Source organism: Dasypus novemcinctus, chromosome 10, assembly GCF_030445035.2.
Source record: "Dasypus novemcinctus isolate mDasNov1 chromosome 10, mDasNov1.1.hap2, whole genome shotgun sequence".
In the NCBI taxonomy this organism is placed as follows: domain Eukaryota; kingdom Metazoa; phylum Chordata; class Mammalia; order Cingulata; family Dasypodidae; genus Dasypus; species Dasypus novemcinctus.
The window spans coordinates 96732718-96759453 of record NC_080682.1 but is presented as its reverse complement, the minus strand read 5'-3'; the positions used below and the strand labels follow the sequence as shown (position 1 = coordinate 96759453).

The 26736-nt window shown below is 36.5% G+C and overlaps 2 protein-coding genes across 2 annotated transcripts; one reads left to right on the top strand and one right to left on the bottom strand.

Annotated features, from left to right (window-relative positions):
* Positions 1-870: 870 nt before the first annotated feature.
* On the top strand, positions 871-1794 carry LOC101431413 (olfactory receptor 51L1-like). The gene has a single exon (XM_012520266.2). The coding sequence runs from the start codon at positions 871-873 to the stop codon at positions 1792-1794; it is 924 nt and encodes a 307-aa protein (XP_012375720.2).
* A 19204-nt stretch (positions 1795-20998) lies between these two features.
* Positions 20999-21958, bottom strand: LOC101431837 (olfactory receptor 51G2-like). The gene has a single exon (XM_058306340.1). The coding sequence runs from the start codon at positions 21956-21958 to the stop codon at positions 20999-21001; it is 960 nt and encodes a 319-aa protein (XP_058162323.1).
* Between the last annotated feature and the right edge of the window lie 4778 nt (positions 21959-26736).

Genomic DNA, 26736 nt, shown 5'->3' with positions numbered 1-26736 from the left:
TATATTTTGACTAAAAAGGACAGTTTTCAGAGATGGACATTTTGTCAACAAATAAATATATTTCATTCCTTAAAAATTATAAATTTAACCTATTAGACATATATGATAAAGAGCATAAAAGATCACTTATTTCATCCCACATTGTTTTTTAAAAAATGAAACTGACTTTCAGAAAGTAGAACAATTTAGCAACATCATGTAGCTAGAGTGAGAGGTTGGGCTAGAATACACAGTCCACAGATCTCAGTCTTATTTTATGCTCTGCACTAAGCTGAGTGGAAAAAAAAAAAATAGAATAAAATTGGAATCAATGTTTTATCCTAACATGGCTCTGGGGTTGTGTATTGGTAGAAAATATTTAATTTAATCAGGGTTGTGATATTGCTTTAATTTTGGTAAAGGTATGGACTCTGTATGGATGGCATTCATATCTTCCCTTTATTTCTCTAACTCAGTATTATTAATGGGCATGAAGACAGTAAGTACTAAGAATATAGGAAAGATTTTCCACTTCCTATCTTTTCCTCTAGATTTTAATCTCCCAGTTAGTTTTAAGTTATTCCCTCAGAGCAACAGTGATCACATTTTATCATTAAAACTGTATAGTCAATTTCAGAGATTCTACTTACACTATTTCATGTCTTAATTAAGTTAGCCATATATGGGAATTTATAATTGATATGTGTTCAATATTATAATTTCCTACATAAAAGTCTACAAGGACCACCATGTTTATCTTTGACTCTAGATTTGCAAAGGTTATACATGCACTTTATTCATTTTTAAAGTATAGTGGTGATGATGTGCTAATCCATAATCTCTTACTCTAGGGATACATGACTATTGTTTCTGTACTCCAAATTAGACATGATGGTCCTTTACAACGGCAGTGCCTACAGACCCTTCCTACTGACTGGGTTCCCTGGCCTGGAGGCCTCCCATCCAGTGATCTCCATTTTGTTTTGTGTCCTCTACCTAATTGCCCTTGTAGGTAATAGTGCCATTTTAGTAGTTATCTGGGTGGAAGAGTCACTTCATGCTCCCATGTACCTTTTTCTCTCTATGCTGGCTGCAAGTGACCTGGGAGTCTGTGCTGCCACACTGCCCACACTGCTCAAGCTTTTCTGGTTCAATGTCCGTGAAATAAACTTTGATGCTTGCCTCATCCAGATGTTCTTCATCCATGTTTTCTCTCTAATGGAATCAGGCATCCTGCTCACCATGGCTTTTGATCGCTATGTGGCAATCTCCAACCCACTCAGATACACTATGATTTTGACTAATGCCACCATTGCCAAGATAGGTGTGGGACTTGTGATAAGGGCTGTGGCTGTCATGTTACCAGCACCCTTTCTCATTAAGCGACTGAAGTTTTGTAAAGCCAATGTGCTCTCCCACTCATACTGCCTGCACCCAGATATCAAGCTTTCCTGTTCTGACCACCGCATCAATAGCATTTATGGCCTCATCATCATTCTCATCACCTTTGGCATGGACTCTGTGCTCATCCTCCTCTCTTATTTGAAGATCCTGACCACTGTGCTGCAAATTGCTTCACAACAATTCAAGGCCCTCAACACTTGCGTCTCCCACATCTGTGCTGTGCTGCTGGTCTATGTCCCTATGCTGGGGGTGTCCATTATTCATCATTTTGGGAAGCATGTTCCACCTGTGGTGCACATTATCATGGGCTATATGTACCTGTTAGTACCTCCTGTTCTCAACCCCATTGTGTACTGCATTAAGACCCAGGAGATATGCACCCGCATGTTGGGTAATCTACTCAAATTGTAACAGAGATGACATTAGAGTCATTTTCAAAATTCTGGATTAATCCCCATGAAGTTAATACCTGCCTTGGGCCAAATAAAAGAAAAATATCAGTGAAAAATACTTCTATGTGAACAGTCCTCGTGCATATGTTTGTATTCCTTACTATTCTGAGAGGTTTGGAAGTTAATAATAGTTTATGACCCTTCACACCCCCGAAAATAGATAATAGTTATCAAAATAAATAGTACCCCAGTACACATGGAAATCAGTGAAGTTATTGGAAGATTTGTACTCCAAAACAATGCATCCATTATATAACATCCTATAATTTGATTCCATGTATTACACAGTTTAATTCCTGATGAATAATTCTACAAAGGATTCTACTATATTTCTCTTGTTATCCCTCCTTGAGATTCTATTTAATTTTCTTACCTTTCACTTGTGAAGATGTTGTAGAATTTAGATATTACTTTACAAAAATATTTTTCATTTTACTATTTGCTAGGTATTTTTCCCAATTTCAATGGTATCTACTGATGAAGTACAGATATATAGCTTAGAAAACTAGGAAGCAAATTTATAAAACAGGTTGAAAGTAGAGCTTTACTGGTACAATGGTGTAGTAAATTGTGCTTTTTGATTGGGGTTTATATTTGCTGATCAGCATTCTACTTATTTAAGAAATTACATATATGAAAATAAAATAAAAGTAAGTTGTATACACCTAGTAGCCATTAGGATGAGTGTATCACTAAGAATATTTCATAGAGGAAAAATATATTTTATTTGGCAATCACCCACAATAGTTTCTTGCCTTCTGGAGTAATTAAAATGGCATAAAAATGGAGAAATAATAACAGTGCTTCAGGTAGGCTGTATTTCAGCATGTCTAGCCAAGAATGAGAAAATAGTACTTCATGAACTAAGACATCAGTTGCTCAGATATTGATCAGAGCCTCACATATTACTTTCACATTTTGCTGATTGACCCATGCTTCCTAAACCCATTCCAAAAATAACAACAAAATCTCTGTAACATATGTTCACAAGTATGATTGCTTTTTTGCTTATGCTTATGCTTATGCTTAAGAAATGCAAAATATTTCTGAAGGGTTGAACAGTAAAGCAGGAGTTTAAAAAAGTTTTATAAAAACTCTTCTCACTTCTGCCTCTAAAAAATCTATTTTCTTGCCACCTCACCTTTATTTTTATTTCCTCATTCATTTTTCTCATCTTTTTAAAGTTTTCATTTTAGAAACTCAGTGGCAGTATTTACTTGGGAAAAGTTCCTTGTCTTTTCCCTCCACTATAGAGCGTCTATGCTATTAGGAGAGGGAACATCCTAAAGTTCTCTTCCTTGAGGTATTGATACCAGCAGGGAGCTCAACATATAAATGACCACAAAGTATGTATTAAAAGAATAAAAAAATAAATCAATAGTCACAAATTATTGGAGGCACAAACCACAAAGTAGACAAGAATTCAGGACCATAGCCAACAGCAAAAAAATGCCGTTTTTTTTTAAGGGCTTCATGGAACACCAGTTACATTTTTGTGGGGGCAAAATCGGTATTTATTATAAGAGGGCCATCTTGTAAGATCCACTGAAACCTGTAATTAACACGCAAAGATGAGGCTGAAGTCTGTAATTTGCACACAAGGAATATCTAAAAGGCTATCAGTTACGTGAATTCTAATGGGAATGTGTTGAAATGGGAAACACAGTATGTATTTTACATGGTTCGTTGTTTTCTAATTGGTAGTCAATAATTTCCAACATTGAAGGTCATGGATGTAAACAGAAGGACTTCAGGATAAATTCAGATGGGTGAACTGGAGTAGGTGACTGCCTAGAGCTCTTTGAAATAAGAGGGCCTGTGATTTCAAACTCCAAGAAGAAATGGAGGCACTTATATAATTAATTTTTGAACTAGACATTACATATGAAAACAATCTGCATGTGTTTACATGTCCAAGCACTGAGTAGCACTACAATAGAAATCTTACTTTACTAATCTTATCTTTGCTATTAACTTCTCATTTCTCTAACTACTCAGAAATTAATGAGTTTGGAGACTATATTTGCCTACATGGTATATAAACTCTCACACACACATAAACACAAACATGCCTATTCATGAAAATATCCTTACTACTACTCATAGCCCCTGTCACTAAATTATCATTTTAAAAGATAGTTTGTGAGTGAACTTATTATAGCACCAGCTCCTGAAAGGAGACCAAGTATCCATCAAAAAGATATGGAAAACCATAATGCTAAAAGCACATTCAATTTCCTCAGAATAATTCTTTTAGGGTTTCTGAGACCATGGATTTCAAAAGAATTTAATAAACCTGATGTTAGTGACTATTGGGTAATTTCCTATTTTCTGGATATATATTTACTTCTAATTAACAGAGTCAAATATGGGTTCTATTTTTTTTAATCAATTCTTTTTGATGGAGAAAATTATTTTAGTATCCTAAAAACTGTTCATCTCATTTTTTTCTACTACTGAAATGGGTATTTCTTCTTTTGTTTTCATTATAGTAGGCTTAGCAATTAGCACATGATGATTTCAGCATCATTAATTTAATCTCATATTAATCTGGAAGAGCTATCTATATTATTTTTGTCAAAGGAGTCTTTATTTTGGTTATAGCAGTTACATCTATAGTATTTGGTGTGGATTTTTCCTTCCTATTGAGTTCTAATATATATTTTTCAAATTTAATATTTAATTTGGCTCTCAGGAATTTACTTTAATGTTCTATTAAGCTCAGATTCTGAAGGAAGTTTTGTTTTCCAAATATCAGATATTTTTTCTACTGCTACTTTTTTCCATTTGTCCATAATGTTTCCTTTATTATGAATCCCAAGATTCTACATGCTACAGTTGCATTCAAGAATAATTAATGAGTTAATTTTTCCCAATACTACTGTTTCCTCTATGGAAGTATTAACATATGCTTCTCACAAATGTCTTTGAATAGATTTTTAGTTTTTTTTATTGCTCTGAAGCCAAAAGATAAATTTTTCAGTTTTGAGGTTGGATTATGTATTGAGCCAAGTTTTCAACAGGAAGGAAGAAAAACTCAATGTGATTAAGTAATAGATTTTATAGGGCTTAGTAGCTTTCTTTTATGTTTCCTATATATTGTATATGTTGTGTATGTGTATGATATTGTAGCAAATTAATCAACCAAGATTTCAGGGAAGAAGAAGATACCTGATTGTGAAGGAGGAAAGTGTCTTAAGAACAAATATACAGAATAAAATATATACTAATAAAAAAAGAAACAGAAGAATAGAAACTGTTCACTGGGAGTGATGTGTTTGCCAGGTAATATGATTTTTATTATACATAAGTATCTAGGTATAAGAATGGAAAAGATGAATACTTGGATTTGTGTAAGACTAAGGTTTTCCCAAGTGGATGTCACCAAATACATATGTGTCACAAGATATTTTATAGTACTATAAAGAGAGACATTTCAATCAATGACCATAGAATGTGAGCCAAATAAACAAACTTGGGAGGATATTATTTCATTATAACATTGTAACTATATTTCTTTCAAGATTATAAAATCTATCAGGTAATTTAAATTTGCATTACCCAATAAAGGTAGAAATTTTCCTCAATGAGATAAAGTCATTCTCATTATAGTCATCTTTGTATGCCTATATCCATAAAGAGTTTGGATTTTTAAAATCAGTACAATCATATTCTAATAGCATAGAATATTTAAATATAAGCTCATGCAATGACTTGCTCCTTGTGCTCATGCTGTAAAAGGAGCAAAATCTTAACACCAGTGTGACTAGATGGTAGTTAAGGTGATCCCTGCTGTTTCAGCACCCACTGTTGTCCATGTCTTTGTGTAACCCCTCTCCATGAGTGTGGTCAGATCTGTGACTTGCTTCTAACAAAGAGCATGGAACTTTTGGGGAAAACCCACATGACCTGAGAAGCAGAGAAACCCAAACAGCACTCAGAGAGGTGGAGGAACAATTTTATTACACACAGGCACAGAGGAAACTCAATCTCTGAATTATGAGCCCTGTTTTACAGTTTTTACAGATTTATGTAGGGTTTTATGTAGAATTAGCATGGCTCTCACTTATTGGCTAATGCGTTGCTGGGTTGGCACACAAATTTTCTACTGTAATATGCAAGCAGGTTAACAGAAGCAAAAAGCAAGAGTGGTCAATTAGATAGTTTTTTGCAAGGTCATGTTTTGCAAGGGAGTTACAGAAGCAGAAGGCAGGAGTGGTCCTTTAGATAGTCTCCTGCAAGGTCATGCTTTCCTGTTTCTCAACATTCCTCCCTTTCACACCCTTATAGCTTTTATAGGGTGTCACTCATGCTAAGCAGCTTATATTCTCTTAGGGCCAGAAATTTTGCTGTTTTTTTCTGGGTTACTCTTGTTTCAATGAACCTGATGAGAGCATTGACTATGCAGGGACCAAATGTGACTAATATGAGACCTACTAGGGGCAGGAGCCGAGAGGACCATAGTCCCAGATTCCAGCTCCATGAATTCTTTAGTTCCCTTTTTCTTTTCTGGATCTGGTCTCTCAGCTTTTTTACCTTGGTATAAACTATTCCTGATTCATTGATGTAGTAACAGGATTCTTCCCTAAGGAAGATGAATGTTGCTGCTTTTTTTTTTCTTTCAGTAGGCTTTCCTGTTTTGCAGGGCTCCTGTGGCTAGTGAGGTGACTTGGCTCTGGAGGGAGACTAAGGAGTCAGCAACTCTTTCTATGTCCTTGTTTAGTTCTCAAAAGAGTTTGTAATAAAAGTTGAAGGAGGAACCGAATCCTCTCAGTCAATTTCCTACTCTTGTGACAATACCTGCTTCTATAAGGGTGGTGGCAAGCAGAGCTCATCTGGCCCACACTTGGTGCAGGTTTAGGCAATGAAAGCTGCATTGACCATCCTCTGGCTTTCTAGGGCCTCTGGGTCAAAGGGGGTGTAAATCATGAAGACCTCACAGACATGCTCATAGAAACCTCCTGGAGGTTCTTCAGGCTTTTGAGTGATGGAGGCCATTTTGGACATGTTTGTTGACTGTATTGCTCCTTCCCATATCCCTCTGAGGAGGGCTTCTCAGTACCACTGAAAAGCAGTCTGACCCTGATCTGTGTTAAAGTCTCAGGCCAGTTGGGCTTTTGGTGCCACCTCTTGGACCCATTCCGCTGAATCCAGGACACCTGCAGTGGCCTGTTCTCACAACCACTTCTAGCCTCTATGAGAATCTTGTTTCTATCTTCCATATTGAACAGGGTCAGGAGGAGTTGGTGGCAATCATCTCAAGTGGAGCAGTGGGTTTGGAAATGGACTCCATAAGGTCAATAAGACTCTGAGGCTTTTTTGAATATGAAGGGGTATGATGCTTCCAGTTGAAGAGATCTGTAGTTGTGAAGGGCTGATAAAACAGGACTGGTCTCCTGGGTTAGACCATCCCATCTGCAAGAATCTGGGCTGGACTTTGTATTTCATGGAAAGTAATCTGGAGCGCAGGTTGTGCTGAACAAAGTCTTCTTGCCAAAGGGGTCTCAGGAGCCCCCTCAGGGGAGGGGGCTGATGGGCCTGTAGAGACTGAAGGTGGAGTAGTCTCTGGGAGATCTGCTTATGGAGGCTTCAGGGCAGGGAGATGTCCTGGAATGGCTGGAACATATGACAGGGATAATGTTTCTTCTTCTGGAGGTCCATGTAGAATAATAGGTTTTCAAGGTCTGGCCATCTGAGCTACTAGGACACTACTCTGACCCTTTCTTCCAACACTGAGTTGAACCCTAGGGGGCAGGTTTTGGGTGATTTCTAACCAGGTATTGATGTAGGGAAATTCATCAGGGTGGCCAGGTATCCCGATGACTACATGCCAAAGTGCACAAACCTTGGTTACATCTAGGGTCCCTTCTGAGGGCCAGTCAACACCAAACATGGGCCACTCCAACTTGCACAAGATCTGGAGAGTTCTGGGAGATATATGGACACCATAATCCCTGGAAAAGCCTTTTCTGAATTTTTTTAACACACAATCTAAGACTGAGTTTGGTCTGTGATGATCCCATTCCTGAACTGGAGTTGCAGGACAAACAAAGGAGGGGTGCCTCTCACGAGGCCACTTGGATGCCCACCTCTCCACGTCTCTCACAAGAACTTAGGCATGTCTTAGCTAAGGCATCTGGGTAGAGTTTGGATTAGCTGTTATGCCATATGATATAGTCATGGAGTGTAGGTTGGGGCCCACTTGTACTCCATAGCACAGGCTCAGGAGCCACATACCGGGTCAGCAGAGACAAACTTCTGCAGTCCCCATTCATTCACTCAATCACTCAGAGATTACTGAGTCCTACACAAGGGACTACTCTATCCCAGAATCTTGAATCTTGAGATTTTGGGAGGTGATCAGTCTCCCCTTGCATTCAGAGATGGACTGATTGGGTCTCATAACCCCAGAGTCTTACCTTTCTGGCATCTTCTTATGTTGTTCAATCCACCTCTCCACTGAGTCAGGCTGGGTTGGAGGACATGGGCCACAGGGATGCTTTTCACGAAGGAGGCCCCATCAAGGGGACAGGTGGTTCTGCCTCATTCGTGTGGAGATCTCTGCAGGCTTTGCCCAGCAATCCCAAACCGGAGGTTCAAAGGGCCTGCTCAGTTGAGTTTCCTGGTCAGGGAACCAAATGTTGCAGCAAACCCAGATGACCTGAGAGGCAGAGAAACCCAAATGGCATTTGGAGAGGCAGAGGAACAATTTTATTATGTGCGGGCCTTGAGGCGAATCAATCTCTGAATTTTCAACCTCTGATTTACAGTTTTTACAGGTTTCTGTAGGGTTTTATGTAGAATTAGCATGGCTTTCACTTATTGGCTAATGTGTTGCCAGGTTGGCAGAAGCAAAAGGCAGGAGTGGTCAATTAGATAGTTTTTTGCAAGGTCATGTTTTGCAAGGGTGTTACAGAAGCACAAGGAAGGAGTGGTCCATTAGATAGTCTCCTACAAGGTCATGCTTTTCTATTTCTCAACAGAACAAATACACAGCACAGGTGATGTGATCTTTCCTCCATTTTAGCAGAGTAGAGGAAGAAATGCTCCTTCAAGCCTTGATGTGATAAGGTGCCATTTTGAGAAGCTCACATAGCTAAAAACTGCAGCTGACCTCTATGAACTATTATTTCCACTAGGAAATGAGATTGGCCTCCAGTCACATCAAGTAAAAAATACACATTCTCAGTCATGGGGCCACAGGATATGAATTTTGACAACAACCTGACAAATTTAAGAATAATAATCTTCTCCAATAGAGCCTACAGATGAAAATGCAGCCTGGCCAGCAAATTGACTAAATCCTTGCTAGACCCAGAGCAGAGAACAGAAATGAGTATTTGCCTGAGCTCCTGAACCAGGGAAACTTAGACAAAAAAAGTGTATGCTATTTTAAGCAACTATTGTGTGGTAATTGTTGTACATCATATAAAAGTAACAAACACATACCTAAATTATTTGGAAGTGTAGGAATAAAATGTTATTTTTAACTCATTTATTTACAATTTTTATTTATTTATTTATTTATTTATTTGTAATTCATTTTGTATATAAATATTTCTCTCAATTATAAATCATCTATCTTCTGCAAAATACATTTTAAATATATAATCAAAAGAATACATTTGGAAACAATGTGCATATTTTATTCAGAGTGTGAAAGAATCTTTTACATGCATATTTAAACTCATAAATATTTTAAATCAAAAGCAATCACATATTATTATAGTTTACCTCTGATTCATTTTTTATTTCACTTTGTTCTACTTTTATAAATCTTCTATTTCCTTCAAATAATGTTTAATAAGTACAATAAGGAAAATATGTTTGGAAAGCATGAGTATATTTCACCAATTATTTATATTATTTACATATTGATAAACTTCATTAATGTTCCTTTTAGATTCCTGTGCAAATTAACTTTAGTATTAGGTTTTTACTTTATGTATACCTCAGCAGAAATGCAGGAAGAAATCAAAAGCATTCATCTGAGACCACTTTAAATACGAAGTACCCTATATGTATATTATGCAAGGTGTTAAGCAACAATTTGTTATATTCAGTGTTTCTAGAATTAAGAGCTTAAAATCACTAAACACTAAGCTTCTTTGCCTTATACTTTACTGCCATTGGGGGTAATGGCACCATATTGATGGTGATTAGGGTGGACCAATCACTTCATGAACCCACATATTTCTTTCTTCCCATCCCAGCTGTCAGTGTCCTGCGCATCTGGGCTACCACCTTACACACACTGTTTAAGCTTTTCTGGTTCAATGTTCATGAAATAGACTTTGATGCATGCTTTATCCAGATGTACTTTATTCACCTCTTCTCCATGATGGAGTCATGTATCCTATGATTGATGGCTTTGGACCACTATGTAGCCATCTCCAACCCTCTCAGATACACAGCCATCCTCAGCAATCCCTCCGTTGTGAAAATTTCTTTGGGGTATATCATGGTCAATTATTGTTTTCATCCTAGTCTCTATCTTCATTAAGCCACTAAACTTTTGTGAGTATACTTTCCCATTCCTATTGTCTATCCCAAGATATTATTATGCTCTCCTGTTCTGACTACCATTTTGACAGATTTTTAAGACTCACTGTCATTATCATTACATTTGGGGTTTATTCAAATTGTGTTCTTATATAAAAGTGTAGTGGTGCACTGCACATGTTTAATAAATAAACTTTAAATAAAACAGAGAAGGAATCCATAACCAACAAATTGGGGTGGGTATGCTAGAAGATACTTAATTGTTTAGAACAATGAGTTAGAAAACTCTAAAATTGCCTACATCTGTATTTCTATTAGGTCAGCTAATGGAATTTCCTGATTATTGAAAACAATTCATTTTCCTTTTGCTATTCATAGCTGAAACTATCATTATTGATACAATTTACATAAAATAATTTTAAAAATCCAAGAAACTAATATGGCTAAAATACTTTACATTAATATAAATATGTTGGGAAAATATTTGCCTCAGTAGTTATTGGAAGTGGTATAATACATTTTTTAAAGATTTATTTTATATATATATTTGTCCTCCCCCTCATTGTTTGCCCTCACTGCCTGTTCTTTATGTCTGTTCATTGTTTGTTCTCTGTGTCTGCTCATCTTCTTTTTAGGAAGTCCTGGAAACCAAACCCAGGATCTAGCATGTGGAAGAGAGGCACCCAAGCATTTGAGCCACCTCTGTTCCCTGCTTGTTGTGTCTCTCATTGTGTTTCCTTCCCTTGTTGTGTCTCCTCATTACTTCATCTTGTTGTGACACTCCATTCCATCAGCTTGCTGTCTTTCTTGTCTTCTTTAGACAGCCCCCATAATCAAACTTGGGCCCTCACATGTGATAGGCAGTTGCCCAACTGCTTGACAAAGCCACATCTGCTTCCCTTTGTTTTAAAATACAAACAACTCATTGAAATTGATAAAAATAATATTTCAATTCAGTAGATAAATAGGGAGATATGATGTTAACAATTTCAGTAACAGTCAAGACATGTCACTGATATAATGCTAAAATATTCATTTTAGAAATGTGAACTAAAAGATTAATGAGTTATAACACTTTCACTATCAAACTGAAAAAAACTTTTAAGAGAAGAATCCTTAATAATAGTGAAAGTACTCATGATAGTCACTCACTTTTAGATGAGTTTTGGAATATAGATTCATATCAACTTTCTGAAAATTAATTGGATGGGAAATATCAAATATTTTAAAGCCCATGCTCTTTCATCAGCTATAAATACATTCAGCTTCATATAAAAACAAATTAACAAAAACACTGACAAAATATTTTTGTTAGCTATGTATTTTGAGGTCAATGTCCATAAATGGCTAGGACTCAAGTCCAGACTCAGGCCTCTTCCATGTGTATTCCTATGCCCATTTAGAAGCAAATGATTGGACCTAATACTTGATATGTTTTCTTAATTGCATAAATATTTTATATAAGGTATATTTCTTGGGAAATACAACTCAGTCATAAAAATCTGGAAAAATCAGGGAATATAAATGGATTATTGACATTACAGTTTGATACATGATATTACAAGATGTGATTAAAGCGTTGCCTCTCAATATCAAGGCACTTTGCAAAATGTTGATGAGCTAAGTGGATTAATGCATTTCACATGTTTCTGTGACACATTTCCTCAGATAATCTAGGTTTCTGAATTTTACTGAATAAACTTCAACCATTAACATGCACCAGAAGAAGAAAAGAGGGGGATACATTCTGTAAATCATCATCATCACTATCATTTATATTTTCTGACTTTATAACTACCCTCTAAAATGGTTTCTGAGCTCTAAAGTGCGGGTGCATTGTGTCAGTATTAGATCAGTTTTTTCCTGTCAGATCTTAACTAGAGCTACTTTCTTTGAAGGTGCCCTATCAATTTTAATGATCCGGATTACAGACTACATTACCTGATGTCACAGCCATGTGCTTGTTTACCTTTGTAAATTCTTCCAAGTTTCCCTTACCATATTTTTGGAACCAGTTCTTTTATTATTGTCCTAAATTCTCATTTATATTGCAATAAACACAAAATGTACTTCTAGTTTTAAGTCTGAAAGCTGAATTCCTTTTACATTCTCAAGGAGGAGATAACAAATGGGGGAATCAGAAAAAAATTCTAGTCAAAATCAAGAAAATCTCATTCCTCTGAGAATAGACTCTTATTGGCCTGGAAAATTCATCTTGTGTTGAAGGCTTAATGATCTAAATTGCATTCCTTAAGGCTATAATTGCCACCATCAATGCCATCATTATCAACATCCTCTTTAGTTGTGATTCCATGATGAATAAGGAGCATCAAGATTATTAATTACATTTAATAGGAAACAATTTCAGGGAAATTCTTTATTTCTGGATATCAAAGGTATTTATTTTGCTAAGAAAGTAATATTTCATATTACATAAAATAAATTGACATTTTGGCCTACAAGTATATTATGAGATTGGTATTTATCATGACTTCTTTTGAGTCTTACATGTAATTTTAGACCTATAAGTTGTAGTAACAGGTTGTAAATTGTGCTAATTTAACCATAGAAGTAGAAAATTGCACTCTGCTTGGGAGGCCTAGTTAATTTTCCTAATTAGGAATATATTATTATTTGAAGTCTAGTTTGATCACTCTAAAGACTAAAAAAAAAAAAAAACAAAACAATTAACTATCTACCTTTGAAAAGTGGAAGTTCTTCAAAGTCCACTCACACTTTTTTCTCAGTAAAACCTCAATACATCATACTGAAGGACACCTGGTAATTGTATAGTATTATAATTAAGACTAAATACTGATCTGGCACAAAAATGGAGAGTTGTTGTTCAGAGATTTGGCCTGGGTTAGAAAATTATCAGATGAGATTAAAAATGAAAAATATAATTTCACAGTGTTAAAGAGATGGTTTAGTCAGTTAATCCAAATACTGACTGTGGGGTCTCAGTTGTAAAAGCAACCACTTTGGGACGCGGACTTAGTCCAGTGGTTAGGGCATCGTCTACCACATGGGAGGTTCGGGGTTCAAAGCCCAGGCCTCCTTGACCCATGTGGAGCTGACCCATATGCAGTGCTGATGTGTGCAAGGAGTGCCGTGCCATGCAGGGGTGTCTCCACATAGGGGAGCCCCACGCGCAAGGAGTGCGCCCCGTAAAGAGAGCCGCCCAGCGCAAAAGAAAGTGCATCCTGCCCAGGAATGGTGCTGCACACACGGAGAGCTGACACAAGATGATGCAACAAAAAGAAACACAGATTCCCATGCCGCTGACAACAACAGAAGCGGACAAAGAAGAAGACGCAGCAAATAAACACAGAGAACAGACAACCGGGGTTGGGGGGGGAGAGAAATAAATAAATAAATAAATAAATAAATAAATAAATAAATAAATAAATAAATCTTAAAAAAAAAATAAGAGCAACCACTTAGCAGGTATATTAACCAAAAGGCTCCTTGGTCCAGAGGTTATTCCCTGGGTTGTTGTTCTTTATAGATATCAAAATACTATAAAGATGTATAAATATTCTCCTCTGAGTTCTTATAATCTAGTAATGACTTTTTCTCTAACACCAGGACTATCACTGTGGGAGGTACTAAGAGGAAATTCAAGATATGCCCTTTTATGTTCCTAATGGTCTAGAAAAAACATGCATCTAAAAGGTAAATTAGAATCATTTAGTGTTTAAAACTGGGGGTTTTGGAATTAGGATCCCTGAGATTGAAAACAGAGTTTACACATTCATTAGTAATGTAAACTTCCTAAAGTTAATCCTTCAGTGCCTGAATTTTCTCTTGTGTAAAAAAAAGGCTAATAACAATAGCTTCCTTATATAGTAAATGAAAACAATAAATTGGATAATCCTTGTAAAGTGCTTGGAGTAGTTTTTAGGAAAATGTTTGTCACATTGTAAGCCCTGATATATTTTTGCATTTTTCATATTTTTTACTATTACTGCTGTTTTGTTCCTTATTGTGTGGATATGTGATATGTCTTCTATTTAAATATGCTGAAATTTCCTACATGGGTGTTATACACGTGCACTGCTGGGAGACACCCAAATAAATGAAGCAAATCTCAGTCTTAAGAGGCTCCCATAAAATTGTGATCAGAGTTCCATGTTTTAACAAAATAACTCTAGGAGCTTTTGTTAAAGCCAATATATCTATTTGTTAATATATGTTTGCTCTTTGATGAGAAGTTTTTTGTTTACTTCTCATCCAGATTTTGGATGAGAGCAAGAGCAAGAGAAAGAGTGTGAAAGAGAGATAATATAAATATGTATTGATAAAGCAATAATGTATCTCAGTAATTTGTTAAGGGTTGGGATAATCTGGAAAGGATGATTTCAAGTAATGCAAAGAATGATTGATAGATAGCTTGCAGAGCAGTTTTATGGCTATCTGATGATGTGACAGCCACTCATAAAAAGTGAAACCTGTGGAATTTCAGATTTGGGTGACTGTTTTTTAAGGCAATATCATCTATTATGCATAACTCTTTGAAACTCCCAAGAAGTTGCAGTCTAAATGTTTTGATAAACCTATAAAGTAGCTTTGCCAAAACTATTGCTTTTTTCCTTCATAACTGAGATTTCATTGGTTGTTTTGATGATCAGTACATAGACATTATGAACAAATTGTACACAATTTTTAATCTACATTCCAAAAACCTAAAAGCCATGTAGTTGTAAGTCTTCTCTAAAGTTATTTCAGTGGCTTTCCAGCTTAAAATTTGGAGGACATCAACTACCAGTATCTTCAGATATCAATAAGCTGTCACGTTTTTAGTCCTTTTAATTCATAATTTAATACCATACATGCTATGTACACACATTTCCAATCTTTCACAGCATATAACAAAGTCATTATAAAAACTGGATCACCAAGAGTAAGGATGTTGCAAGTGCACACAGTTCTGACAGGGAAAGCCAAGACAGGGAGTGGTTAAACAATTCTAACTAAAAGCATGGGAAGAGAAATAATTAAAAGTGTTCAGCACATATTAAATGCATGACTGTAACTCAAAATCACCATTTAGTATTGGTTTAGTTGACATCCAAAACAATCAAGGCCCCTAACTCTCTTTTCTGATTGTACCAAAAAAATCAACAATCAGCCAGTGATTCACCTCTTGAAAAAAAAAAAAAAAAATTTACACTTAAAAAATGGGATAAAATGGGATTCCAATTTCCTCCTTAAAAATATTCTTCCAGAGCTGCTGAAACACTATTTACAACAAAAAAGTTGATAAAAATATTCCCCTGGATTACACAAAAAGGGAGAAACGGGGACCACTGATGAGACGTGGTAGAGAGATTAACTAGACTTGCTTCTTTCTCAACTGTTTCATCAGAGGCTGGACTCTCCTCTTTCTAGTTTCTCCATGTTCTTCTGTAGGCTAATCTGTAGTTTCTAGGTTAGCCCCTTCTGATCGTATTTCCTTTACCCTCCTTTTCACTTTTGGTTGCACTTTTGTTTGTTTTGCCTGAAGATCTATCCTTTCCCGCTGCCATTTTTGGCTTCCTTGCCCAGGAACAGGTTTAGCTGACAGCTTCGCCTTGGACTCCTCCTTCCCCTCCCCTTTCTGCAATCTGACCAGCCTCTAGGACACCTTGGTAGCAGAGCGGGCGGACCCCCCAGGCATGGTGGCAGCCGAGAGGCTGCTCGGGTCCCGGGCGTGCCTAGAGCCTGCCCCAAGCCTGCTGCTCACGCTGCCGCTCCTCCCGCCGCCCGAGCTGCTCGGATCCCAAAACTACAGCTTTTGATTGCGAACGTGGAGAGTTAAATTGAAGTTGTTTTGAAAGCCCCTAAACTGCATAATTCTGTACTTAAAGCATTTTTTAGAGAAAAGTAAGGTTTATTTTATAATGTTATTTCATATAATAAAACAACAACCCCTGTTATAAAATCTCTAAAATTTGATTTGTTCTCTTGGTGATAGTCATGAAAATGGCAGTCACTATACTACGCGTAAGACTCTTTCAATGATAGGTGTTGAATAATTATGTGTTTTCTTGTTGCGAATGAGAATATTCCGCTCTCTGAAACTTTCCTTTCCTTCTTTGGCTCAATTTCATGATCCTTGAGTGTCAGTATTTATTACTATATAAAGACTATCACTACTTTTATAGAGCACTTTAAATTTCAGTGTTATTTCAGCCATTATCTTCAAAGGTCTTTATGAGAAGTATACAACTAAAAGTGTTCTCTTTATTGTAGAAGAATTAACCTAATTAACACTCTCAGGATGAGAAGCAAGAATTGGAAACTTCATGTTGTTTCCAGTTCTTTATCAGTCTACCATCTGACCCTTCTTTTGCCATTCAATTTGGCCTCAGAAAAATGGAGAATTATTTCTTCCCTCCTTTTATTCAGTCTTATGTAGAGAAAAGAAATAGAGAAATCACTATTTAAAGATTGGTCATCAAAACATAAAGAAGAAATTATGGACGTGAAACTGTTAAAAGTTCTAATAAATATACATAAATTATATGGTTAGAACCACTGACATTTCAAAAAAAGAAAACATTCAGCTCTTGATTTTTCTGATTCACACTTTTTTTTCCAAAGAGAACAGTCTATCCAGGAGAAGGGAAACAATTTGCATATGATAATTCAGTTATCTAATAATTCATCTCAGACCATTTTATTCTCTGTCCTTATTCCCTCCAGGTCATGTCAAAAAGAATTATTATGATTTGACTGGGAAGAAAAGTCCATTTTTTGCTATTGCTCACTCTAGCTCTTTTCCCTGTTTTTCATGTAACAGGCTTTGGCCACTTCTCTGTAACAGCATCTAACTGTACATTCACTCAACTCATTGTCCTTCTGCTGACGGGTATCCCAGAATTAGAAGATTTCCACATCTGGATCACCATTCTTTTCAGCTTCATGTACCTTCTCGCTGTGATAGGCAATGGCTTGGTTATGGCAGTGGTGGCCTGGGACAGGAACCTCCATGAGCTCATTCAACAATGTCCTACTTTGTATGGTCACAGTGCCCAAAATGCTTCCCATCTTTTGGCAGGGCCCTTCTCCATCACCTTTTCCTGCCTGCCTCACACAGACGTTTTTTGTTCATGTTCTGTTCCTATCTGAATCTGCAGTTCTTCTGGCCATGGCTTTTGATTGCTATGTAGTCATCTGTGCACCCTCCACTGTACAACCCTATTTATAGGCTCTCTCACTGGCAAGGTGGGATTGGCTCTGGATGCCTGGAGTGTGGCTTAAGTCACTCTTAGTGTCCTCCTCATTCTCCGGCTGCATTTTTGCCATACGAACACCATCCATCACACCCACTGTGAGAACATGGGCATTGCCAAGTTGGCCTGCAATAGCATCACTCTTAACAGCATTTATGGGCTCACTGCTGCTCTCCTCGCCACAGGGTTGGACTTTATCCTCATCTCCCTCTCCTACTTGGTAATCCTACAGACTGTATTCTGACTACCTTCAGGGGAGGTCCAGACAAAGAACTTTCAGATCTGTGGAGCTCATATATGTGTTATGTTGCTATTCTATATTCTGGCCTTCTACTCCTTCTTTACGCATCGCTTTGGGTATAACATCCTTAGGCATATCCTTATCCTCCTGGCAAACCTCTGCTTACTGGTACCCCCTACCATGAACCCCACTGTTTATGGAGTAAACACCAAAGAGATAAGAATGGGAGTACTAAGGATCTTTAGATGAAGTAAAAGAAAAATACAAAACAAAACATGACCCAAAGATTATGATGCAGCAAGGAAGACGGAATCCCAGGATAAATCAACAGATTTGAATGTTATGTCTGAATCAATCTGTGCCGATCTGTCCTCAGAAAACCTAACATCTGAATATAATTTAAATATCCAGAATGCCTAACCTGGGGGAAATGGAAAGCTAACTGGCAGCTGTTCAGATACAACTGAAGAGTGTCACAATCTAGGAATTTGTGATCACTGGAATCCACAGTAATGGAGTGGAGGATTTACAGGTACTAATCAATGGAATTCCACAGCAGCAGAGTGGAGAATTTAGAAGATTAAGTATACTTCGTGTAACCCATGATCTTTCTTTGTCAATTTGCCATGAACAGGCCAAAAAAGTCCTGGATTATTTCCAAACCCAGTCTCACCATTTTATCCATGGGACCCAGAATATACAAATAATTTGTTAAGCAATTATTGGATACATATATGACATAATTAATTAACCAAATAAGTAAGGCTGTTGTTCTTATATAACAAACTCCCATATATATCTTTTCGTATTATATAGGACCCGTTGGTAAAATATTTGTTTTACTTTCCTCTCAAAACCTTTCCCTTAGTTTTCGGAGAACATCTATTTATTATCTTTTTGAATGACTTAGTGTAACAAAGATTTCTCTGACTTCTTTGATTACACAATATAAATAGACTTTAATTAAAAAACAAAAAAGCAAGATATTTTAATGTGTGAAAACATTCCTGAGTTATATCATGACATACAAGGATAAACTGAATATTCAAACTGCTGGCTGCTGTAATAGTTCAACAACAGGAGAGCCCGAACATCTCTTCTAGAATTGATGCCATCCAGTGTCTCAGCTGTAATGACTCTGGGACAATAAGTATAATTGTCCTGGACTGGGTCAGCTTGCCAAACATGGATTGATCTGTTACATTTGGAGAGCAGTATCTCTTAGTATTCTGATTTAATAAAGATAAAAGTGTGTCAGACAGTTCTTGGCAAAAAGTAATCACAGGGATTGGTCAGGATCATGAAAGCTGGGTTCACTGGCTCTTTATTGTTAACATACAAATTTTTCTTAGTTTAGCCCTTTTCACACCAAACCTTTTTCCTGACTGCACTCTGTAGTACCTAGGCCGTACTTACACACCTAAAAACCTATCTGTTATAATCCCCACAATGCATAAACTCTTTTCTCCACTAGAAAAAAAAAAACTGCCTCTTGATATATCACAGAGCTAAAATATTACCCTGTCAGTCAAACAATGAAACATGTGTTATGAAAATTATAAAATTTTAATACATACATAGTCTAGTGATTGAAAGCCTTGAACAATTTATACGGTTAAAATTCTCTTTATAAATGTGTGTGGCTGTTTCTAGATTCTGTGTATAATCAGTTGATTATCCACGGTGTTGTTTTGAAGGAAATGCTGTTTTTATTGTTCAGGTTTTTATTGGAATAATGAATTGGAATAATGGATAAGAAAGAAATAGTGGGCTTTCTTTCTGTTATTATTTTTTTTTTGCCATCATGTCTTGACATAAGGAGCTTCTGAGGAAGAATCAAGATTATTATTATTGCTTTATCTAAACAATAACATTTGGCATTATGAAAGCAATTACATTGTACTTTGGTCTAATGATAGGAGATTGATATACAAAAAAATGCAGATTACTTATTTTAACTTCTGGCTACTGAACCCTTCTGGATTCCATAGACAGGCAGAGAAGACTTTCAGAAGGATTTTTTTTTTTTTCAATATTCAATCTAGCCATTCTTCATTCACTGATCGATTAATTTATTAATCAGTTAAACATTCATTAATTACTATTAACTGCCTCTTGTAAAACAAACCTAGCACTAGTTCCTATAGGTGGCAAAGCCTTCCTCTTAATAGTAACTAGATTAATATAAGATATATAAAAACACATTACCTATTATTAAGACATATGCAAGTATTGAGGGCCACAAAGATTTTGGAAATCTTTTTATTCTCTATTTTATTTTTCCTTTGAGGAAATGTAAATATATAACCAAAAAATTTCAATTAAATTTTCAAGTATATTTGTAACAACTTTATGCAAAGGTATGTGCTAGATAATTTCAAAGATACAAGAAATTTTCCTATATGGAAAAGAGTTTTGGATAAGAATTTAAAGACTTTGTTAGGTGATCTGTATTCTTCTGCTACCAACTTATAAATAGCTACAACTAAGTGAGCTATATTTTGCTCATAGAGTGTTTAAATGAAGAGTGTAAACTTATTATTAAGGTACATTTAAACCAGAGGTTTATAATCTTTGCCTGCATGTAACAATATATCTGAAAGGTTTACAAAATTACTGAGTCTCAATTATCTGTAAGATATATATATATAAATTTAGGGGTGATAAAAATCCTAGGCTAATGGTTTTTTTTTTCCTGCCCCTGAGGAAACTAGATCTCCTCAGAGGTTTGAGAACCTCTGCTTGTGCCCTAATATGCTTTTATATTCAAGATGAGACTTCTTTGACTTTAGGAAAGATAGAAATAACAGAGAATTTATATAACAAGAAATATAGTATAAGATTCCATGACAAATAATATAGACTATCAGGACGTAAGGAAATATGAGTTTGGTATATTCAAGAAAAACTTCATGGGTGAAGTTTTTAATAAGAGTAAGGATTAAAAATGGAAGAGAATAGGCGGAAATGATTTCTAACACATTCCAAAACATTCATATTAATGTGGTTTTATTGAGCAAAGTGTGAACTCAGGCTGTATAGTACCAGTGGACTATAGTGCTCTTGTTTAGGGCTGCTTCATGCTGCTTTTGATGACTTTATTTCTGCTCTTTATGTAGACTTGTGTTGGCACATATAGAGAGAAGACAAATCCCTGAGTTTGCATCACTGGAACTTAAGCTATCATTGTCTTGAGAACATGCTTATCTCACAGTAGAACTTATGTTTGTGCGGAGAAGCATGTGGAGGATTCCCTGGCGAATCTGCTTGGTCTTCACACTATAGATGATTGGGTTGAGCACAGGTGGAATCAATAAGTAGACATGGGCCATAAAGATGTGGATGAGAGGGGATGAGTGTTTGGCAAAACGATGGACAATAGACAATCCAATCATGGGTACATATAGAATTAGTACAGCACAGATGTGGGATGCACATGTATTAAGGGCTTTATGCCTCCCTTCATGGGATGTGATTCTCAACACTGAGCGGAGGATGAAAACATAAGACACAAAAATACCTAAAGAGTCCATGCCCCACAGCACAGTGATCAGAACCAACCCATATATAACATTAAACTTGGTATCAGCACAGGCAAGGCGGATCATATCTTGGTGCAGACAGTAAGAATGAGAAAGGACATGGGAGTGGCAGAAGGGAAAGAAGGTCAGTCGGGCCAGAAGTGGAATCATGGCAAAGGCACTCCTGAGCAGAGCTGCAATTCCAATCTTGGTGATGAGTTTTGGGGTGAGAATGGTAGCATATCGCAGAGGGTGGCAGATGGCCACATACCGATCAAGGGCCATGGCCAAGAGTACTGATGATTCAGTGAAAGAGAAGGTGTGAATGAAAAACATTTGGACCACACAGATATTAAACTGGATCTCTCTGGAAATGGACCACAACACCCTGAAAAGTGATAACATCGTGGGCATGGACATGCCCATGTCAGTGATGGAAAGCATGACAAGGAAGTAGTACATGGGCTCATGAAGCCGGGGGTCTGTCCGGACAACATGTAGGATGGTGCAGTTGCCCACTATTCCAACAACATAGAGAAGACAGAATGGAATGGAAATCCAGTGGTGAAATTCCTCATAGCCAGGGATGCCTGTAAGGTAGAATGTGGAGGAAAGAGCACTGCTGGAATTTGAGACTGCCATAGGGCTGACTTGTTGATCCACAGTTCCACAATCACACTGCTATGGTAGGGTAATGATAAGAGCAAGATCTGTGTCATGGAAAAAAAAGAAATCAGTGCTTACCTGCAATCACCCTGAAACCCATCCCCACATTCTTGCTTTGTCTTTCTCTACTTCACCTTTGGAATTTTACATTTCAATAAAGCATCCACTTCATACTCACATGGACCTTCCTTTCTGCCTCTCAGATGCAAAATCATCAACACCCTTTCTAAACATGTGGTCATCTTCCAAAAACATTATCCAAAATGAGCAACTCACAACAACTTCCAGGCCACATTCTTAAATTGTGTATTCTTTTTTAGGAACTTTCTTGGCCAGAATTACTGCTCCTATCATTAGTCCTTTTGTTTATAATGTCTACTCAATGATTTACCTGAAATCTCTTTACTGGCCTGATCTTGATAGTGTCTTCAACGATCCTAGATCACCAAGTAAAGTACCTTTACAGAATTCAGTTCAGTAATGGCCTGCACGATGTTTTTATTCACTTATCCCCATCTATATAATTGGTGCCGTAGACCTACTATCTACAGAGAGTCAAGTCTAATATCAATTTAATCTTGGTCTGTCACCTAAATTTAATCAATGATTTTTTAATCCATATCCTAGAGTAAGCTTTAGTATTGAGAAAAAAATCTAACTCAAGAGCTAAAATCAGGCTAAAATAGAATTAAAGAATCAATGTGAATTTTTAAAAGAAAATCTTAAGATAATAAAATATGCTATTTAAGGAAAACCCAATTACTTTTGCTCTGATTTAAATGATTCAAAATTCTCTTCTTGTTACTTTTCAGAAATAATCAGTCATTGAAGACTTGTTCTTTCTCCAAAAAAAATGCAAAACAATTTGGCTAAAATAAGCCTGTTGACAGCAATTCTCATGACTCTAAGTGACTTATACTCAGCCCCAAAGTGAAAATATTTCTTCCTTACTAGTTTCCAGAGGTCAAGAAAAATATATTTGAAGAATATGAGCTGCCTTTCAAAACCCTCCTCGTCCATTATTTTTCTGAACAATCGTACCCAACAAATGTGAAAGTGAAAATTTTTAACTCATTATAAATTAACAAAGTCATGCTCTTGTCTTTATTTCTGTGTTATTTTGGCCCTTTGAGACACTTAAATCCTCTTCAGTATCCTCAAGTCTCATATTGATAAATCTTAAATACAGCTTACATTTGTCTGGGGCTTTTAATAATAAGAATTGTCTAGTAAATGACAGATCCATGAGTAAGGATTTAAAGAAGTAAATTCTAGAGACAAACTCAATCTTTTGAGTTTGTCCATCCACACATTGTATGAACTGATACTTAAGACCCTGATACTTTGCTCACTCTGACTGCCTCATCACCATTCCAAATCCTGCTAATCTAACATTGGACTGGTTCAACACATGCTCCTTTCTGCACTTGCCTTTCCTTATGATAAAAGACAGATACTGGAACATGTGGATCACGTGATATCTCCAGGAGATATTTGTTTCTCTTTTCTTGGGTAACACTAGCACAAAAGAGAACATTCAGCCAGAGATTCCACTATGACTAATAACAGATAGTTATATGGAGTCAGCCCTGACTTGATCAAGACCCTCTTGAGTACCTCTTGCCCTTCCCTGCTTTTCCCCTTAGAGCTCGTTTCCATGGTCCTTCACTGATCAGTGCTCTTAGTGTTTCTTCTGTTCTTTCTATTCCTCTCAATTTCTTTCCATGCCTTCTTTCTGTGTATGATGTTTAAATCTGTCCTCACTCTATCTTCCAATCCCAACATGTCCAGATTTTATCTCTTCTTTTTGTTTATACCCTTGAAAATTCTCACCTAAAATCAGAAAACCTGCCTCTTTTGGAAATCTGCTTTAAGTGTACCAACTAGTCAGACAAAACCATTTCTCTGACCTCATAGCCTCTCTCCCCCAATGCCAAGGAGTAAACATATGGTTTAAATGAAAATTCTCTGATCCGGAAGGTAGTCTGGAACACCCTTAGTGAGTTATCTTAACAGTTTTTCTTAAGACTTAAGGTAACCAGCTCCCTACCATCTCTTTCTCACATTCCATTTCTCTGGCTCTGCAGTCACATAGACCAAGGTTATATCCTGGTCACAGGTCATGCTTGCTCTTAATTTTAAAAAGTTATTTTTCTTTTTGAATCAAAGTTGCCTCTCTGTAAAGTTGAAGATAATAGCAATTCACCAGGATTGTTTTGAGTATTAAATGTGATATTTGTAGTAAATACTTAGTAAATACTTAAAGAGATGGAGACAATGACCATAAAATAATGATGGTGGTGATGATAAGAATGAAAACAGCAACAATAATAACAACCATAGTAACATTTTTTGAAGTTAAGGGGGTGGGTAAGAATTCAGACATCCCTGGAGTGACTTCCATAGAGGATAATGCATGAGTGGGGAGAAGTGTCTCACAGAATTGACTGTATGAGGCTGCAGAATAAGAAGCAAATTACATTAGTTTTATCTCTCTTTCATTCAGTAAAGATTCAGTACAGCCTCTGGATTGCTTTTTTGAAGCTTTTATCTACTACCCAATCTCTCTAATAAGTGTGATTACCCTATGTATGTGCTTCTCAATATACTCAGTGTCAAACTGGAAAGAACAGAGTCCAGTGTGGAAAGGGAGGAGTTACCAAGAAAAGGAGTATGATCCTTGGGACCGTAGCCAGATGGAATCTGAGTAGCTATTTTAATATTGTAAAGTTACCACAGAAGAACCACATATATGCATTAGCAGCTAATCATCCTATTATCCCATGATCCCTTATCTTGTAGCACTACTTCATTTTGACATTCTAATTCCTACTGCTGCTGACCATATAATTAGAAATTCACTCACATGACCATGTGGCATCTTCCACCACTCCTCATAGGATGAAGATGGAAATCATTGGTGCTAGTTTGTGAATTTGAAAATCCTCAGGACTTTTAAAGTGTCATTTATACCACTGAGCTGTAAATAAAGGCCCATTAAAAATCACTTGAGATACTTGAGATTGGAAGTTATCTGGAAAAAATGCAAGTCTCATTCTGGAATTTCTCTCTGTTATGCCTGAAAATGGTCTTCCAACATGCATAAACAATAGGTTCACAGAGAGAAGATATCACCTGCCGTGGAAGTCCAGGGAATCTTTAGTAGTCCTGTCTATCTGTCAGTTCTCCCTTGTATGGGTCTATCTTAGAGGCTACTAGCATGGACCTGAACAATAAAGATACCTATAGTGAGAATTATGCCCTGCGCTGAATCTAGAATCTACCCTTCCAGAACCAGACTCTATGTCTTCTACAAGGACTTAACTGTCTGCCCTCTTCACTCTCACTCTAGTCTTTTGCCTTTCAAAGTCCTTCTTTATATTTTCCCACTCCCTCCCACTTTTATTTTTCCCCAAGTCTCACATGCTTAGTGGAATGTATCCTCTTGCTGGGAGTGAATGTCCCAGTTCTCATAGGATGAATGATGAATTAATTAGGCTTCCTCTGGTCCTTAGAGATAAGAAGCCCCAGGATAATGATTGGTTGATGGTAACCCTGTCAGTGCCAACATTTCAGTTTATGGCCATTTCCATCGTCTTCTCTCTACTACTTCTGGCTTGCAGAAAGATGTTACAGTTTGGAAGCTCGGTTTAAAGAATCTTGTAGAGATAACCAAATATTTATTCACTCTATGTCTGGGAGAAAGAATTTAGTGTGATATGTCATGAGATACTAGTTTGAAGCAAGAATGCAATAGGGCAGTAAATAATGTTATACATTGCATAGATAATGAAGACTTATTAAGGACTTAAACTATTTTGGGCATCGGCTAAGGGTTGAAAGTGAATGAAGTGTCAGATCTATTATTACATATGGGATTAAAATGAGATTCAGTTATGTGAATGCATTCCTCAAAATCATACAATAAGCAATTAAGTTAATTTTATCATTCATATATCCTGATTTTCTGGTGCAATATTTATTTCACTCTGCCTTAAAGGTCTTTCTGATGAAACATAAATATACAAATTAGGTAAATCTGGTCTGACTCTAAGGAGAAGATTTTGCTCAAAGTATAATATCCTGTATGTTTGTCATTAACATTGACCTCTAAATGTTTATTGGTTAACTGAGCTGCGAAAGAGTTATCCTATGCACTGCTGAATGATTAAATAAAAATCTCTAACCATACATTCAGAATTTATTATACATCTTGTAGCTTACTAATGTTCAGGTACTTTTACATTTAATGCACTCAGTTGAGACATGGCTTTTTTAGTAATTGATTATGTCAATGGAATGATAATTCTAATAAAAGTAGTTAATTATTAAAGGAATTTGCCATACAGCAAATGCTTATGAGAACAATAGGTTATTTATATAACTTATCACTAGAAAAGACTTCACACCTCCATCTTCTCACTTCCCCTTCTGAAATAACCAGAAAAAAATAATTTTTCCTTATTGCCTTCTCTAAACTGGATGCATCCAGAATTCTCCTTATACTTTAATTATTTTAATATAAATTAAAGCACTTAGCATTATCTATATGTTATGTGATCAAAAATCCCAAACATAGAGGAATACCATTAGACTTTATGTTTTACTCCAAGTATGCTCTTAGTATGTGGTTTATACCTTTCTCAGATATACAATGGAAGGAAATAAAAAGAGTAATTATACCTACCACTCACAATTTATAACTTGAAGAACAAAAAAGGATTTGACAAGCTAAATCATGACCTCAATCATTC

Coding starts and splice junctions, on each gene's coding strand:
- LOC101431413 (XM_012520266.2), top strand. CDS start 871: ATGGTCCTTTACAACGGCAGTGCCTACAGACCCTTCCTACTGACTGGG.
- LOC101431837 (XM_058306340.1), bottom strand. CDS start 21,958: ATGGCAGTCTCAAATTCCAGCAGTGCTCTTTCCTCCACATTCTACCTT.